Source organism: Dasypus novemcinctus, chromosome 17 (assembly GCF_030445035.2).
Source record: "Dasypus novemcinctus isolate mDasNov1 chromosome 17, mDasNov1.1.hap2, whole genome shotgun sequence".
NCBI classification, from domain to species: Eukaryota; Metazoa; Chordata; class Mammalia; order Cingulata; family Dasypodidae; genus Dasypus; species Dasypus novemcinctus.
In genome coordinates this window covers 42484980-42504379 of record NC_080689.1, presented here as the reverse complement: position 1 = coordinate 42504379, position 19400 = coordinate 42484980, and the positions used below count along the sequence as shown (strand labels likewise).

Sequence of the window (19400 nt, the reverse complement as noted above, 5' to 3'; positions counted from 1 at the left end):
TCATAAAAATTTAATACATATGTTAATTTTTAAAAATTGGTATTCTCTAAACCAAGGGAGGTTACACCTAATCTAAATAAAATTGAAACCAATATAGTTTATGCAGCGAATGTTCTTTTTCCTTCTATTATAGGAGACTAAAACATCTTTTCTTTAATAAAATTCTAAAACTGAATAATCTTAAAGGCATTCCTACTGCTAAATTCAGGAATGTTATTATTGTTTAGTTTGTTATCATTGTAATTTAGAGAAGATTTTCCCATAGCTTTCAAAGACTTTTCCTTACTGAAATTTGACAATTGGATTATTAACCACTCTTATTTTAAGGCTGATAAAAGGTTTAAATTGGGGGATTACAGGGCAAACTGATTCTTAATTCCCCAGCCTAGAAGATAGAATTTTAATCTGCCACGTCTAGCCCCTCCCTCAAAGCTCTTGCAAAGAGAAGTGCCTGGGGGCTGCGTAGATCAAAGAGTTCAGGAAAACCCTTTTCCCTTTCCCAGTAGTTTCTACATTCAAATTTCTGTATGACCTTTCCATCCTGCATAGCCTAATTTGGGCTCCAGAGATATTCATTCACATATATAACTGCATATTTAATTTTTAACAATTTGAATAGAGCTCTTTTAAGAATTTTCATTTGTTAATTTGATGTTACCATCCTGATGTATGAAGATATACACTGAGCAAATAGGCAGACACAAATAGAGTTAAGACACAAAAACACAACTCGCCGAAGTTACTTAAAACTTTCATTCTTTTACAAAATAAGTTTAACTGTAAAATAACATTTAAAAGTTTCCTTTGAAGGATATTTCTAATTACTCTAATTTGTACTGTGACCACACAGTTTCTCACAAGAAGATTGTTCTTCTAGTTATTGTAATATAACCAAAATTTCCACAATTCATTAAAATACAGTTTACAGCATTTTCCTTTACTTCAGAGCTTTGCTTATTTCCCATTTTGATTTTGACAGACCTTAGATAAGCAAGACTAATTCCTAGTATATACTCACCGAGGTCATTGAAGTCTCAGGGAAACCTGGTTTTTCTCATAACTTGCTGCTTTTAGGATCATCAACACTCAAGGTGGAAGGCCCCCCTCCTCTGTCCTTGGCCCCTGGACTGGAAGAATAGATGTCCAATCCTAAGGGTCTAGAGTTCCATCAGTCATCAGATACCTGGAGTCACCAGAGAAAGCAGGGTCAATAATACCATTGGGAGGAAAGGAGATGGGTGTATTAAATTTGTTCTTCCCTGCGCCATGGGGGTTGGAAGTTGTCATGAAATAAAAATAAGCAATGGCACACGGTGAGGCTAGACCTGAAGTAACAGAGGCAAACTCAGTTTATAATTACTATCACAATAGCTGAAGTCTAAGGGCGGGTGAAGCTAGTCACAAAATAATAATAATCAAAGGTAAGTTTAGTTTGTAATTACCATTACTATAGCAAGCACAAGCTTGACCTGAAGTAACCATAAACAAAGGTAAATTAGTCTCACTTTATCATTTCAATGGTAAACTTAGACTAAATCCACCCACTTATAGAAATTTCAGATGTTATCCTTCTGTTACTGGATTTTGACTAGGTTCTTGACTATGCTGCAGAAGTGAATTTCAAGAGTACATGAGTTAGGCCAGTAATTTATTCAGGCAGGGAAGGGCAAGAAATGGGAGAAATAACAGAGAAATGGGAGAAAATAACAGTAAAGGGTCCCAGGTAGAGAGGAAGGGGTTGAAAAGTGGTAAAGTGGGCTGATTTACAGACTACAATTTCCCATTATAGATTATAAATCCCCAGGTTTACTTGCGTAGTGATCCAAGCAGGGGTCCAGAAGCGAGAGAATGTGACAGAGCCCGTGCCTGCTTTTATTTTAAATATATATTTTAATTAATTTATTGAAGTATATCACTCATAAACATACATAAGCAATAAGTATATAATAATAGTTGTGAACTTACATAACAAATATATATAACATCATACAGGACTCTCATAACTCACCCTACTACCAATAACTTGCATTTCTAGACTCTCTTCTAGGCCTCTCTCTCCTGTCTTTTCTTTTTAGACTCTAGCATACCCTTTAGTATTTCCTGAAAATCTGGTCTCTTGTTTAGAAGTTCTCTCAGTTTCTGTTGATCTGTGAATATTCTAATCTCACCCTCATTTTTGAAAGACAGTCTTGCTGGATATAAGATTCTTGGCTGGAAGTTTTTCTCTTGTAGTATCTTAAATATATCAGACCACTGTCTTCTTGCCTCCATGGTTTCTGGTGAGGAATCAGTACTTAATCTTATTGGATATCCCTTATATGTTATAAATTGCTTTTCTCTGGCTGTTCTCAGAATTTTCTCTTTGTCTTTGGCATTTGACATTCTGATGAATTTGTGTCTTGGAGTTGGTCTATTTGGATTTTTTCGGATGGGAGTACATTGTGCTTCTTGGACAGGGATATCTATGGCCTTCTCTAGGGTTGGGAACTTTTCTACCACTATTTCTTCAAATATTCCTTCTTCTTCGAAGAAGGGACTATTCCTTTTCTCTTCTTCTCTCCTTCTGGGACACCCATGACACATATGTTTGCACGCCTTTTGCTGTCATTTAGTTCCCTGAGACCTTGTTCAATTTTTTCCGTTCTTTTCTTCATCTGTTGTTTTGTATGTTCAATTTCAGAGGCCATTTCTTCAAGTTCACCAATCCTTTCTTTTGTCTTCTCAAATCTGCTATTATGATTCCAATGTTGTTTTAATTTCATTGATTGAATCTTTCATTCCCATAAGATCTGCTGTTTTTCTATGTATGCTTTCAAATTCTTCTTTGTGCTCATCCAATGTCTTCTTAATATCCTTAATCTCTGTAGCAAGCTCATTGAATTTATTAAGGAGATTTGTTTGAACATCTCTGATTAGTTGTCTCAACTCCGTTTTGTCATCTGGAGGCTTATCTTGTTCCTTTAACTGGGCCATAGCTTCCTGTTTCTTGGTGTGGATTGTAATTTTTTGTTGGTGTCTTGGCATCTGGCTTACTAGAGTATTTATTCTGGGTGCAGTTTTTCTCTTTAGTTTAGGGCTTCCTGCCCTTTCTCCCTTGCTGGTTGCACAGTAGGAGCCAAGCATGTAGTTGGTGCTGTAAGCTGAGGCTCAAGCTGCCCTCATTGTACCTGAGAACAGTGAGGCTTCTTCCAACTTTCTCCTTTGCCAGGGATAGGGACAGAGTCACAGCTGTGTGGAATAATCCAAGTGCAGGCCTAGACTGTAGTTGCCCAGAGAGACTGACAGGAATGGAGCTGCATGTATGGGCAGCAATCTATGCAGTGTGGGTCCAAGATGACCACAGATACCCTGGTAGACTTCTGATTTTCAATCTGTCCCAGCCAAGTTTAACTGCAGTTACCTGGATAGGCTGGTGCAGGGCCTCCCAACCTCCTCCCTGCCAGAGGTGGGACTGAAGCCTAGGCTAGGGCTGCAGGCCGATCTGGGTGAAAGAAACTGGTTCCTACCATTACTGTGATTTTTGGTCAGCCCGGCTTCCCCTCAGTCTGGTGGTGGAGTCACAGTGGCAGCCGCTGGCCTCTTTCCAACTTGGGCTGATTCACACCCCAGGTATTCCCAGGGTTATATCTTAGAAATCCGAGTCTACCGATTAGTAGCCAAAATCAACAGCCAACTGTCTCCTCCTTCCCTGTTCTTGGGAAATGGAGCTTCAGTCACAGAACAGCTTCTAGGACAGCTCACGCCACCAGAGTAGGATAATCACTGGCCTCCGTGGCTAGGCTGGTAATTTCCCAGAGAGGCTGGTGCAGGTCCCTGCAGCTTCCTTCCTGTTGGAGATGGCACTTGGGCCTAGGCTGGAGCTGCAATCTGACCTGGATGGAAAGAAGCTGGTCCCTACCAGCACTGTGATTTTCAGTCTGCCCTCCTTCCCCTTGTGCCTGGTGTGGAGTTAAGATGGTGGCTCCAGGCCTCTTTCTGACTTGGACAGGCTCAAACTTTAGCTGTTCTCAGGATTATGATGTAGCCCACTGAATTTACTCATCAGCAGCTGAAATTGGTGTCCAACCACCTCTTCCTCTCCTGTTTTTGGGAAGTGGAGCTTTCAATTCCAGCTGTGGAACACTTCCCGAGGCGTCTTGTGCCTCCAGTGGAGGATGGCCACCGGCCTCGGGCGTGGAGCCTCTACTTACCAGTCTTCTCTGCAGATGGGCAGTCTCCTTCTTCCATTCCTTCAAGGATGTTGCAGGAGGCTCTTCTGGCCTCCTGGAGCCCCCAAAGAGGTACTTCAGCTAATTCCAGAGAACTCTGGGGGTTTAATTACTCCCCTGTAGCAGGAGCTGACTCTAGGAGCTCCCTACTCTGCAGCCATCTTGCTGGTTTTCCTGTGCCTGCTTTTTGAACTGTTAATTATTCCACCCCTTTGCTAATGGCAGGAGAGAAGTTCCAGCTGTTTACCATTTTGATTGATTATCTCTCCCATTAATCTCCTGTGAGGGCACAATGATAAAGTCATTAGGGGAATATACAGGGCTTCTCTTGGTTTCCGAAGGAAGTCTTTTTCTGAATGGCAGAATCTTGGGGAGGGTCTTCCAACAGCTATCTTGGGGATTAGTGATGTCCACATAGACTTTCTGCCAGGTTCCAGGTCCATCTGTTGATTCCCCATCTTAGTAGCTGGCTTCACTTCTGCTGTTTTATAATATAAACTTATCTATATAATGATACTAACTCTTAGATATATAGTTTCTAGTAAGTTTAAACAATTTGGGCTCTTCCATTTATTAACTAAGCAACGAAAACAATTTTATTAGTAACAACTCTGCTAAGTTTTTTTTGCTTTTTCAGCAGCTGAATTAATTCCACTTTATGATTTATTTTATTTTCTTAAAAGATTTATTTATTTATTTCTCTCCCCTCCCCCCCCCACCCGGTTGTCTGTTCTCTGTGTCTGTTTACTGCATCTTGTTTCTTTGTCTGCTTCTGTTGTTGTCAGCGGCACGGGAATCTGTGTTTCTTTTTGTTGCGTCATCTTGTGTCAGCTCTCCATGTGGGTGGCGCCATTCTTAGGCAGGCTGTACTTTCTTTCACGCTGGGTGGCTCTCTTTAGGGGGCGCACTCCTTGTGCGTGGGGCTCCCCTGCGCGGGGACACCCCTGCGTGGCAGGGCACTCCTTGCGTGCATCAGCACTGTGCATGGGCCAGCTCCACACGGGTCAAGGAGGCCCAGGGTTTGAACCGCGGATCTCCCATGTGGTAGCCGGACGCCCTAACCACTGGGCCAAGTCTGTTTCCCTGATTTCTTTTTTATATAAAATTCAATTACAAGATAGTACTGACATTTAAAACCTACTAATTTGGTTACTTTTCACCAGTATCCAATTTGTAACAGGCAAACCCCAAATCTGATTTATGAGTTCCTAGGCATGAGCAGACTGACAAAGTTCAAGCAAGCACAAATTAGAACAGGAGAGAATTGTACACACTTAGCGTAGCTTAGGGAAAGACTTGACTTTAGAATCACCTAGACACAAAGCTACCAGTGTCTGTCCATGGCAGAACTTCATGCAGGATCCTCTCTGGCTTAGTTCCTCAAGGAAAATCACTGGGCAACTGCTAAGTACAGAGCTAAGGGGTCTAGAGAAGCCCTGCTCCCAGTGAGATACAAATTGGGGCTGCTTTGGAGACTGTATCCTATTAGTTACCTTCCAGCAGGGGGTAAAACCCTGCGAGCCTTTTTCACTGGAGTAACTGGAATATTACAAGGAAATAGGCAGGGGGCTGGGAAAACCAGGAACCTTTTAATCAATTGATGGCACATGAGGATCTTCCTTATTCTACACAGGAGAGTTTTAGTAAATAGAGTGCATTTTCTCATCCCTTTAAAGAGACATGGCCACATGTTCTCTGGTCCTCAGATCTGTCTGTCCTTTCCTTCTTTCTTACACAGATTTAACTGGAATTCAGAGTCCAATACAGAGCCCACTCTTGGCCATTCTGTGGCCACATGACGTGGCAGGGAAAGATTAGCTTCTTTCTTTTTAGACCATCAGTAAGCAGGTTGTTCCAGTTTCTCAGAAGGCACCCCAATGGGGAGTCTGCTGGAATGCTGGAAGAGCTGCCATTATCCTAGGGGAGGATAAAATGCGTTTGCCAGTCTAGATGGTGTCCCACTGCTAGACCTGAATGAACGGATTGCTTGCTTGGTCAGGATCTTGGAAATCAGGGAGCCCTGCTCACTGTCCCCATGTTCTTGGCAACGGGAACCTTATGTCCCTGGGCGTCCCCAGAGGTTTAGAGGTCTTGGGGGTATCTGGGTCCAGCTTCCCAACCAAACACCCAAGCTGGGCTGACCCTAGGAAAAAGGCTGGCTAGGGACCTTTCTTTTGCCTACTTTGCAGCAGACTTAGGAGCTGGCTATCAGTGAGCTTACCTCATAGCCGCTCCCAGGGGCTGAGTTCCTCAGTTAAACCTGACTTTAAAAGCCCATTAAAAAAACTAACTAATTATTCTGTGACTTACCAGTGAACAGCCTCAGGGCTTTCTCAGGGCTGAGAAGGAGCAAAGCCTCAGGGCACTACCAAGGGTGGGGCTCATGCCTGCTAACAAATGCATTTTCAATTTCTAAGGCATTCTAAAGCATCTCACAGACCCAAAAAGAAGACAACAGTAGTTGGAAGTCAAATGTACTTCTTAAAAGGAGTAAATTAGTGGTCAAAGGAAATGACACAATGGGTGATAGCCATTCTGAACCCACAGAGAGGGCCTGATAATCTCCCAGCAGACTCCTGCCTGACTTAGGCCGCATGCCCAGTGAGGTTTCAAGGATGGTTTCACCCACCACCCAGAACTTCCTTGGATCTGCATGGTGTGGGGGCTTGTCCCTACCACCTCTGAAGAGGGACCTGGAAATCTGGGCAGACGGAGTTTTTGTCCTTTGTGAGCCTATCCAAGAACCCCTTTAAAATGGCACAGCCAAAAGAGGGCACACACAGGCCTTAATTAAACCTTACCAGTCTCTGGTGGGGGTCAGAGAACACCACCTGCCTTTCTGTCTCTTGGCAGTGGCTCACCAAATGAGGCTGGGAAAGTGTTGGATTCCTCTAGATTCTTGGCTATGTCACATAAAAGAATTTAAGAACACACCAGTTTAATTAGGCCAGTAAAAATAATTTATTGGGAAATGGGGGAAAAGAACAGAACTTGCTGAGAAATGGGAGAGAAGGATAGAAGTATGCACCAAGATTTGATGTGGGCTCCTCTAGCCAGAGTAAGTCTTTGATTTTGAAATACTTTGTAGTTACCTTGGGATTTATATTACACAACCTACATCTATAACCCACTAATTTGAAAAGATAACAACTTAGCTAGCTTCAATTGCATACCTGATTTCTGTTCACATACCCTTCCTTTCCCCATCTTTATGTTGTTTTTCTCCTATATTACCTCTTTATATTTTGTATATCCATTGTCAGGAAATAAGACTTTTTCTTGTTCAGTTGTATTTTGACTCTTATAGGAATTAAAGTGCAGAGTTATAGATTGATATAGTACTATTGGATTTTGCATTTATTCTTTTAATTACCTTTACTAATCTTCACTTCTTCACACTACTCCAAGCCACTCTCTTGTGTATTTTCCTTTCAACCTGAAGAACGCTCTCTAGCAATTCTTGCTGGGCAGGTCTTTTGTTGATGAACTCTCTCAGTTTTTGTTTATCTGTGAATATTTTCAACTCTCTCTCACTTGGAAGGACTGTTTTTCTTCTGTTTTTTAAAGCATCTTTAATATATCATACCACTGCTGTTTTGCCTTCATGGTTTTTCATGAGAAATTGGCACTTAGTTTTATTGAGCAGCCATTGTATGTGGTGAATCATTTTTCTCTTGCTGCTTTGAGAATTCTCTATCTCTAGCATTTGACAGTCTGAACAATAGGTGTCACAGAGTAGGTCTATTTTAATTTACTCTGTTTGGAGTTTGTTGTCCCTCCTGGATATATATATAATTACAGTTAATATATCACAAGGAACGTTACATTGAAGACAAACAGAAGAGGTTCCCATATAACCCCCCCTTCCCCCTACATCCCCCCCCTCCGATATTGATATTTATGTTTTTCATGAGGGTTAGCAAGTTTTTGGCTATTATTTCCTCAAACATTTTTTTTGCCCCTTTTCTCTTCTCCTTCTGGGATACCCAATACACATATGTTTGAAAGCTTCATGCTGTCATACACATCTCAGAGAAACCACCCAATTTTTCCTATTATTTTTTCTATCCTTATAACTGTATGTTTTCTGTTCTTGTCTTCTAGTTTGCTGATTCTTTCTTCAGCTTGTTCAAATCTGCTGTTGTATGCCCATAGCATATTTTTAATCTCCATTATTGGGCCTTTCATCCCCATAATTTCTGTTATGTTCCTTTTTAAACCTTCAAATTCTGCTTTATGATCACACATTGTCTTCTTAATATCCTTTAACTCTATAAACACCATTAATTTATTTCTATCTATATTTTCCCTTATTTCTTTGAATTGATTTAGATTCCAAATTCTCCATCTCCTCTGAAGTTTAAATTTTTTTCCCTTGACTAAGCCATATTTCCTGTTTCTTAGTTGACTTTTAATTTTTTGCTGATGTCTAGGCCTCTTATTATTCTGATTCATTAATGCTGGAAGTTAGTTTCTCCCTCTTGTCTAGGGTTTTAATCTTGGTTGGCTTTATTTTAAGGCTCTTTTTTGACACTTGGCCCAACTTATTTTGGACTTTACAGTAGCCCATGTTCAGCTGTTTGTATTTTCTCAGCTCTTCCTTCTTCTCTCTTGCTTTGGATATGCGATATAATTTTAAAGATTGCACTTTTGTGCAGTTGTTTCACCTCTAGGAGAAAGCTTTCTTTCTTCTGTTTCTTCTTTGAAAATCTTGATCTGTTCTGTTTGTTTTTGTACAGAATTTCTTCCCAGTTCCTATGATTTGTTTAAATACCCTCCCTCACTCAGTGCTCCCTTTTCCTTATACTCTCAATTCTGGGATCCATCTTGTCTTACAGTAGCTCAGTTCCCCGCGCTCCACCCCCACCCCCCCAACCCCCTGCCGTTTTTTTTTTTTAGTCTGTGAGGCTTTTCTGCCTCCTGTGTTTCTTCCCCTTTAGGGTATCCCACCCTGGGGACCCCGGTGAGGTAGTCTAGAAAGGTGGTTCAGTCCAGAAAGGTCAGCTTTGTATTTAAGTAGTCCAGCAAACAGTGACTGGATTGAGTGAGCATACCTCTTCCTAACTCACATTCTCTCTCTCTCTTTTTTCCCCCAATACCCTGGGGTTCCTTTTGTATATGGCATTCCTCAGTGACTTGTGTTTTGCCTTGGATCTCTGAGGACTTGGGTCCCTGTGCCTGGATATGTATAGAATTCTAACTTGCTGCTATGAGTGGTGCTATAGATGCAGACTATGAGGGACAACTCATAGGAGTTGTCTCTGTGCAACTCCTATGTTGTGCAGAACCAAGTAAAGGGGAGGGATCCAGACTGGCAGCTCCAGGAAGATCTCCTACCTGCTCTTGGAGGTCATTTCTCTTTTTCTTTGATTTGGTATTTGTGGAGTCCTCCTGTCTCTGTTTTCCTCCAGAGTGCTACACAATTGGGATTTATCCTTTTATTATTTGATTCTGAGGGAAGACTTTTCCAGGGGCTGTCTTACGTCACCGCATTGATTACGTCACTTTCAGATATCGTTTTGTTATCTAAGATCAGTGCCGTACTCCAAAAAGAGATAGATTTTTTAAAAAAATTAAAATCTGATGTTAAGAGTTTCCATAAAATTATGTTTTACATATAGCTTCATCTTATAAATTGAAGGCATTGTTTATCTCTCAGCCTTGTGACAATGTATTTGAAAATACTGTGCATCATTAAAACTTTACTAGCAATTAAAAATTAGAAATATTGCATATATAGTTATAAAATTCCCTTACTGTTTACAGGCATATTAAACTAAAATGGTGCCGATGGGAATATTATTGTTCATGTTAATAATATATAGATTAAAGACTCCCTCTGTTCAAATGAACACAGTTCTTAGCTCTAATTTCGTTAGGGCATTGATCTATTATGGCTCAGTAGGAAAATCAAAATGGAGCAATTAAAATTGCAACCAATATCTGACTATATGACCTAACTATACCCTCCTTTTTTTTTTTCAGTAAATGGAAAGACTTTCTGAAACTTATGATTGTTTCAGTGGTTTGGAAGATGTTGTTTCAGTGGTTTGGCTTATCACAGGTTGAAGACCTTAAGAATTGCAGTCAAAGCAGTTGAATGGACTATCAGCTATGTTGTTGATTGGCAGTGTCATAGTGGGCAATTCACTTAAGCCTCCTGTAACACCATAACAAATGTATACTGGTACAGTTTGACTTGATCACTAATGTATAAGTTCCCACACACATTTTAGCCTAAACAAACAAATGTTTTATTTAGCTTTAAAGATATGGCAATAGTGGTGTAATCAGATGACCTGGAAAGGCTTTTCAGCACTGCCAGAACTTTTGGGACAGCCAGAGGAGTTCTCCTTAGTGTAAGTACTCACACTAACTCAGCATAATCTGTCAAATCAGAGAAGCTGGGGAAGCATTAAGGATCCTTAATCCTGTGTGAGCAGCACTGCTCTGGGTTGCATAGCCATCCTTTATGTTTCTTCTGTGTGTGTAATAAGTATCCACTTTAACAAGAATGTGCAGAATGAAGGGATTCAATTAACAAAATATATATACTAAATTCTTAATGAATATAGAAGAAATTCCCTTAACCAGCCTCACTTTAACTCATGCTCTGAATTAACCAGTCTCATAATTCCCTCTATCCATCCATCTGACTGTGTCCATGGCATGCTCAATGTTTACAACTGGTACGCTACTCTCTAGTATGCCAACATACTTTTAGGTGATTTGTGTGTTTATCAAGAAGCAGTTATGCTTATTTCCAAAACTTGTTACATTTGTGCATATTATTGTAGTTAAACAATTATAGATTGTATGCATAAACCAAAGAAATATGAGTGTGAAAAGGGAAACATTATTTCTATTAAAGCTAAGGTGAGTGTTTTAAAAAAGACTTGATAAAGGTGAGCACTGAATAACAATCGATATGGTGAGGCAACTGAAAGATATGGAAAAAAATTGTAAAAATGTGGAATGATTTTGTCCTTACTTTACTTTGCAATTGTTTTTAAATTCATGCTGTAATTAAATAGGCTGTTCTGACCTACTCAGCTGCATCAGGACAGCGTAGTCAACAAATGGTACTGGGTACTTGGAAAACTGGATATCCATAGCTAAAAGAAAGAAAGAGGTCCCCTGTCTTACACCTTACAGAAAAATTAACTCAAAATGGATCAAGGACCTAAATATAAAAAATAGAACCATAAAACTCCTAGAGAACTATCTTCAAGATCTTATGGAAGTTGATGGTTTGTTGGATCTTATGCCCAAAGCACGAGCAATGAAAGAAAAAGTAGATAAATGGGACTTCCTCAAAATAAAATGCTTTTATATTTCAAATGATTTTGTTAAGAAGGTGGAAAGACAGCCAACTAATTGGGAAAAATTCCTCAGAAACCACAAATCTGACAAGAGTTTGATTTCCATGTTATATATAGAGATCACACAACTTAACAACAAAACAACAAGCAACCCAATTTAAAAATGGGCAAAAGACTTAGACATTTTTCCAAAGAGGAAATATGAATGGCCAAAAGGCACATGAAAAGATGCTCAAAACCACTAGCTATTAGGGATATGTAGAACAAAACTTTAATGAAATACCATTTCACACCATCAAGAATGACCATTATTAAAAAAACAGAAAGCTACAAGTGCTGGACAGGATGTGGAGAAATAGGAACACTCCTTCACTGTTGATGGGAGCATAAAATGGTGCAACCTCTGTGGAGGGTGGTTTGCTGGTTCCTCAGGAATCTATAAATATAGAACTTTATTCAGAAGAGCTGAAAGCAAGGACATGAGCAGACATTTTGCATACCAGTGTTCATAGCAGAATTATTCACAATTGCTAAAAGATGATGTTGCAGTTTGATATTGTTTATGAATTTCAAAAATAGATATTGGATTATGTTTGTGAACTGGTCTTTTCCTCTGGGCATATTAGATTATATTGATTTCAGGGGTTTCACTTTTACTTGATTAAATAACAATTGAGGCTTTGATTGGGCCACGTTCATAGGATGTTGAGTCCCCACCCCCTTGGTGGGCAGGGGCTCACAGAAAAACTGCACCACAGACAGGGGAGGTTGGAGTTTTGAGCTGGAGCATGGGAAGTAAAGACATGGGAGAGAGCAGAGCAGCTGAGCCTGGAGAGAAACGAGCCCTGGGAGAGAGCAGAGACTTACCCTAACTTACAGCTGATATTGGAAGAAGCTGGGACCACAGAGCCTTAAGACCTTTGAAGAGGAAGACTGAATGAATGTTGGCAGCCATCTTGCTCCAACATGTGGGAAAAGACTTCTGTGAGGGAAGTAACTTATGCTTTATGGCCTGGTAACTGTAAGCTTCTACCCCAAATAAATACCCTTTATGAAAGCCATACGATACCTGGTCTTTTGGATCAGCACCCTTTGGCTCACTAACACAGAAGAAAACAACCTAAGTATCTACCATCCGATGAGTGGATGAACAAAATAGGATACTAGTTAGCTGTAAGAAGAAATGAATTGAGGAAGCACATGCCAATATGGAGAAACCTTGAGGACATTTTGTAGAGGGAAATAAGCCAGACACAAGAGGACAAATGTTGTATGGTCTCACTTATAGGAATGAAATGTGACGAGTAGACTTACGGAGTTGGACTGTGGAGTGTAGGTTGGTGGGAGATGCAAAGTGGATTGAGAAGGGGGAGCTGACACTGGATATATATACAAGGTTTAATAAGGTCAATTGTAAATATGTGGTAGTGAATGGAGTTGATAGGACATTTTAATGAGTTTAACACTGTTGATTTATGGATGTGACTGTGACCGAAATGGATAGTCTAGGGAGGTTGTTAGTTGGAGGACAGCTGGGGGATAATATAGGGAATGTATAACAGTGGTTTTGGCAGTAGATGAGGATTGTAGTTAATAATATCAATACAGGAATGTTCTTCCACTAGAAGGTGTTAAGAATATGGTGATACGTGGGGAAAATACAGCTATCACTTATAGGCTATAGTTAACAATAATATTGTAATATTTTTGTAGCAAAAGCAAAGAAGATGTTATATCAATCCTAATGGTCAAAAAAAAGAATATGTGGTTTAATTTTATGAGATATGAATATGATTAAGCATTTTTCTCTTCATCTTTTTCATTAACAAGGAGGCCTTGTTCATATCATTTAAATAAAATTAAATTAAAAAATAAAAGAAAGTCAAATTGTATATCATAGATGATGTATAAACTGAAGTATATACTTTAAAGTAACCTTCATATAACAGAATCAGTTATTTGCCCTGATCTCACTGGGTAAGAGGGGTTTCTTATATTGATAATTGAACACAGTCAACACACTAACACCTTTGGAAAACTGTGAAATTTGAAGTTTGGACATGTTCTCCCTATTTATTCTTGCTAAGCTTTCCATTTCTGTCTTTACCTGTGGTTTTTCATCTTAGAAATGAGAATGATGATTCCTCCTTTTAACTTACAGAAAAGGGTAAAATTTAAATAAAATATGGAAATGAAAACACTTTAGAAATAAGTGTGCTATAGACTAGATGCTGCAATTTTATTATTTACTATAGGGAGTCTGACTCATATGGTTTAAGAAAGTGCCCACCTTTTCTTAGACTCATGTTTTATGTTCAGAATTAAAGAGCTGCTTTGCTTTCCCTATTTGGCATTTTGAAACATTATGGTTTGAGGAGTTTCTTAAACTTTGAGCACATCATTATATTCATTGCAACTTTATAGTAACCATACCCTTTTTCCCCAGTAAGAGGAAAAATCTTATCAAATTGAAGATAATGGTTTAATTTCCATGGTTTGGAAGATATTGAAGATGTTAAAGAATTAGTTGGTCTCAGGCTCTTTGGGGTATTACAGTTTAAAGAACCCTATATGTGGAGTCATACTATCTTGGTCTGTTATCAGTTGTGCTATTTATAGTTCATCTCTACTGTTCTTATCCCATTCTGGTCATCATTGTTATATTTCACAGGGATTTAAAAAATACTTCATAGACCAATAAAAAGTTTTAGATTAATTAACATAAAAGCATTGTTGTTTGTAGTGCTCTCAGTTTCCATGAACATTAACCTCTTCAACATTTTTCACCATGGGAAATTAAACTATCATACAGTTCTTAATTACGTGCATATGGATGACCCTTTAATTAATAATTAGCTTTTGGCTATAGTAGTAGATATAGTACACACACACACAGGTTTTAGAGTGAGATGGACCTGAGTTTGAATTCTGTCTCTGCTACTCACTAGCTGTGTGACCTTTAGAAAGTTATTTTTTAAAATAAAATTTTATTGAAGTATATCATTCATACATGAGCATACATAAATATAAGTATATAGTAAAAGCTGTGAACTTACAAAACAAGCATACATATCATGGTGATGTATAGGGCTCCTATACATCATTCCACCACCAACACCTTGCATTATTGTGTGAAATTTTTGTTACAAACTATGAGATAGCATCATCAAAATATTACTAACTGTAGTCTATATCTTATATTTGGTGTATATTCCTCCAACTCATCCAATTATTAATACCCCGTATTAGTATTGTACATTTGTTATAGTTCATGAGAGAACATTTTCATATTTGTCCTATTAACCACAGTCCATCTTTCACCACTGGATTCCCTGTGTTATACAGCCCCATGTGTTGTACAGTTCATTCAAAGCTTATACTCAATGGCTCTCATTTTCATCACAGAGTTGTACTGTCATCAGTCAGTTTTAGAACATTTTCATTTCTCCAAAAGGAAAAATCCCCAAACCCCTTAAAACCCCCTATTGTTGTCTCAGAATTGATAGACTATCTTCTTTACCATTGCTGCAAAAATATTGCAATATTACTATTAACTGTCATCCACAAGTTACATTGGTTGTAATTTTCCTGTGTATCACTATATTCTTAACACTTGGTCAAAGAACATTCTTATATTTATGCTATTAACCACAATCTTCATCCACCACCAAAATCACTGTTATACATACCAACTGGTATTTCAAAAATGATCCACTTAATCATTAGACATAGATATTCTCTGGTTTCCTTTCAATTGGCATTTAAACCTCTATTTTCTCATGTCTATAATAGTCTGATAATACATATCTCATATAGTGAAGATAAAAAGAAAGAATATGTGTGAAGTGTATGAGTGTATAGCATAGTAGACTATCAATAATGTTCTCTTCCTTTTGGCCAATTAAAAATTTTTGACCTAATGGCGCTAGGATTAAAAGAGGGAAATCTTAACATATCCATTCAGTTGATGTGGTAGGTCTTGAGACCATTTGCAACAAAACAGTAAAAGGGATGTAGCATTTGCTTCTTTGAACTATCATTTCTAATATTAGTGTATCATTTTTTAAGTACTACTTAGTATTGTCAGAACTTTAGAATTTGAACATTCAGTCTTTCATAACTCCGGTTCCTGATACTGAGTGTTCGGTCTACTACTGGAGGGAGAGAAGCCAGGTAAAGGCCTTGAAAAGAATGAATAAATAAAATCTATTGTGGTCATTCTAGCTCATGTGCTCTTCTTCTTTAGTAAGCTTGAGCAACATAACACATCTTATTACAAACAGATTTTAAAATGGCATTTACCTAAGAGTTCTATTATATCCCTTTGCCTAAAAGATTTTCATCTTGCTTCTTTTGTTTGTTTCTCCAGCTTCTCTTCCATCCCTGACCCACCTTTGTCGCTTGAAAATTCGATCCAGTCTAAAACCAGAACACCTAAGATCTGATAGTTTTATCCGTCAGTTGCCACTTCCCAGCAGCCTGCATGATTATTTGCTCTATGCAGAGGTTCTGAGGATGAATGGGGTTCCGGAACTGGCAGTTATTCAAGAAGGAGAAATCACTGAAGCTACTTAACACGACTCATTTCTTACCACCAAAACAAAAGAGCCATGGAGTAAAAATTCTTGATGATTTTATAGTCACAAAAGATGTGGTTTAATATGAATGTTTACAAACTGGGCTTTCCAGTAAAAATATTATAAACCTCACTTATATTTCTTTTTTTTTTTTTTTGGATAAGCAACTTCACATTTATTGTGCTCTGCCAGGGATTTATTCATAGGGAGTTCCTGTTTTGTTTTCTGTTTTTTTTTTTTTTTTTTTATTGACTTTGTAATAATACTACATTAAAAATATATATGTGAGGTCCCATTCAACCCCACCCCCCCACCCCCCCTCCCCCCTCCCCCCCAACAACACTCGTTCCCATCATCATGACACATCCATACTTATATTTCTTAATTGCAGTTTTATTGCCAGCATGTTTTGTATTATAATATTCATTTGCCTGACCATATTCTTTTTATTATATTAATGAACAGTAAATGTTGCTTCTAGTGCTAAACATGGCATGTTTCCATCTATGATTCTGTGTTTAACTGGTGCTGGGAGCTCAGAATGGAATGCAAAAAATTTCACTGGATATGTATACAACTGTGGGGGTTGAATCCCTTGTGTTATTAGTATTACTTTATTATTTGGGGTTGAATCTCTTATGTTTATAAAAGAACACATTTTCCTATCTTATTGTTTTCCATTCTCATCTCCTAATTAATTTACTATTTGAAGGAATTGGTATTTATTGGCTTTTCACATGCAAACTCAGGGAACAATTTTTTTTTTTAAAGAATATGGAAAATCATTTTCCTGTTTTTTTTCCCTTCAGTTCCTTTATACTCTGCAAAAAAAAAAAAAAGACTTTATTTCTAGTCTGCAAAGGCAAGAACAGATTTTTAACTCCAAGACTTATAGAGCTGAAAAAAAATTAGGTCAATACTGACATAATTGAACATTTTACATATTTAGAATTCTAATCAGGAGACTGTGAGGGATAGACCTTTCTTTTTTTGAAGTGAAAAAGGTATGTATTCTTGAGCTACTTTTCCAATTTAAGATTCAAGCTCAACTTAATCCCAGAATCAGAGGACATACTTTGATCCTTTGAAGCAGTGATAGCCAGTTCTAGTAATATTATAGTGTTTTTCCTTATTATTGTCTAGATGTATTATCAAGCTCTCCATGAAATATAGACCTCAGAATCCTAGGTTAATGAAACACTGTCTCATTGGTTTTATGATTGCTCAATCTGAATCTAAAGTCAGGAAGAACTAAACACTGGATCAGGTGAGCTGTAGTGAGAGCCTGTGGGACCACCCTTGAGAAGAAAGGTTATGAAAGCGCACTGTCATAATAGACTGTCAGACATGGGGTCCAAAGGAGGAAGCCTTCTGTCCTGTTGGGATCCTGGGGGCTTAAATGGAGATGAGAATGGGTCACCCAGATCCATTTGTGATAGATTTTTGCTGTTTGATAAAACCAGTGATGAAGGTACATTAAATGATAGAGGCATTGGTGAGATCCAGAGGGATCTTTGAACTCCTAGTTCAGATTAGAGCTACAGTTCCCATGTGTGGGTGGAGATGGAGTTTGAATGTGGATGCAGGGGCAGACGTAAGGCGGCATATGCAAAAACCAGGTAGAAATTCTAGTAATTAAAATAAAAAAATTCTGTGTTAAATGTATGTGCCATGTAGTGTATATATTCTTTTTTAAATGTTGTTTTAATCTTTATCTTTCCAAACCTAAGTGTTTGATTTTTAACTCTACACCAGTTTTTGTTTGAGCTAATTGTACATAGAATGTTTAAATTTGAGGCTGACTCTTTACCTTTGTCTTGTTTGTGTTAAGGAATATAATAAACTCAATATTAAGAAGTCACCATTGAGCTCTTCTTCAAAGTCTGAAAAAAATCAATATTTCCTAAACATTTAAAAGACCTTGGTATTTAAAACTGATTCATGGGAGTGGATGTGGCTCAAGCGGTTGAGTGCCTGCTTCTCACATGGGAGGTCCTGGATTCAGTTCCTGGTGCCTTTTGAAAAAAAAAAAAAAAACCCAAGCAACAAGCAAACAAACAAACAAAAAAAAACCCAACTCAGGGGAGCCAGTGTGACTCAGTGGTTGAGCACTGGCATCCCACATATGAGGTCCCAAGTTCAATCCCCAGCTCTGGTACCTCAAAAAACCCCAAAAACCTGTTTCATGTATTTTGCCTTATTGCATAAAATATACCTTTTTTTAAAAAAAAGATTTATTTATTTCTCTGTCGTCCCGCCCCCCCACATTGTCTGTTCTCTTGTGTCCATTAGCTGTGTGTTAGTCTGTGTCCACTTGCATTCTTGGTGGCACCAGGAATCTGTGTCTCCTTTCTGTTGTGTCATCTTGCTGCATCAGCTCTCCGTGTGTGCGGCGCCACTCCTGGGCAGTCTGCGCTCTTTGTGCAGGGTGGCTCTCCTTGTGGGGCTCATTCTTTGTGCGTGGTGCATCCGTACATGGGGGCCATGCTGCATGGCACAGCTCTCCTTGTGCACGGCAGCACTGAATTCTACATGCAGTAGTTCTCAAATGGTGGTATATATTACCAGGATTGGGACACAAATCAACCCAAATTAGGCAAGCACTTTTAATAAAAATTGCCAAGAATTCCTCTTCCTTGATTCCATGTTTTTCTTTAAGCATGCTGTATTTCCTCCTGATCCTACCTGTCATAGAATATCTTTCTCTGACCATTTAATGTAATAGCAGTAACCTTGGGCATTGTTTCCTTAATACCCTCCTCCTCTTGTCAAATAGCAAGTGTCTTGATATGCATCCTTCTCATCACCATGCTTCCTAGAGATTAACTGTGCTTCTCCTGTGCCTGATGGTTACCTGTGACTGTGATCTTGACTCCAAGCTTAAGTGTCCTATTTATGACACCTGACCAGTTGATATCTCTAACTTTAGATCTTTCTACCTGAGTACATCTATAAACCTGCTTGAGATAGGTGATGCTTTATAGATTCTTGAATGTTGCTTGAGGTATAATTTGAAAACATATGAGTATTTTTGATTGGTTACTCCCTAAAATTCTATCATAATTTTGTTGGTTTTAAAAGCTTACCATAAATAATAACTATAAGAAGAGCGTTTATAAATAACTACATGTCTTCTCTAGAACAGAGGACTTGGTGGATCTGTCAGGGTGGAATATGAAAATAAGTTGAGAAAATTCATCTAAAATTTGCCTTTCAATTTTATACTCCACTCTGTTCTCAGAGGTGTATTTCCCTAGTTATATTCCTTGATTAGTCATGGAAATATTTGTTTG

General features: G+C 38.5%; 1 protein-coding gene across 6 annotated transcripts in view; it reads left to right on the top strand.

Annotated features, from left to right (window-relative positions):
* ASB3 (ankyrin repeat and SOCS box containing 3) overlaps positions 1 to 17968 on the top strand; it is a 171420-nt gene extending 153452 nt beyond the window's left edge. For all 6 annotated transcript variants that reach the window (XM_058278559.2, XM_071208834.1, XM_071208835.1 and 3 more), the window contains one exon: positions 15900 to 17968. In XM_058278559.2, the coding sequence (XP_058134542.1) occupies positions 15900 to 16105 (206 nt within the window). In that variant the 3' untranslated portion in view covers positions 16106 to 17968. The remainder of the gene's footprint in view (positions 1 to 15899) is intronic.
* The last annotated feature ends 1432 nt before the right edge of the window (positions 17969 to 19400 follow it).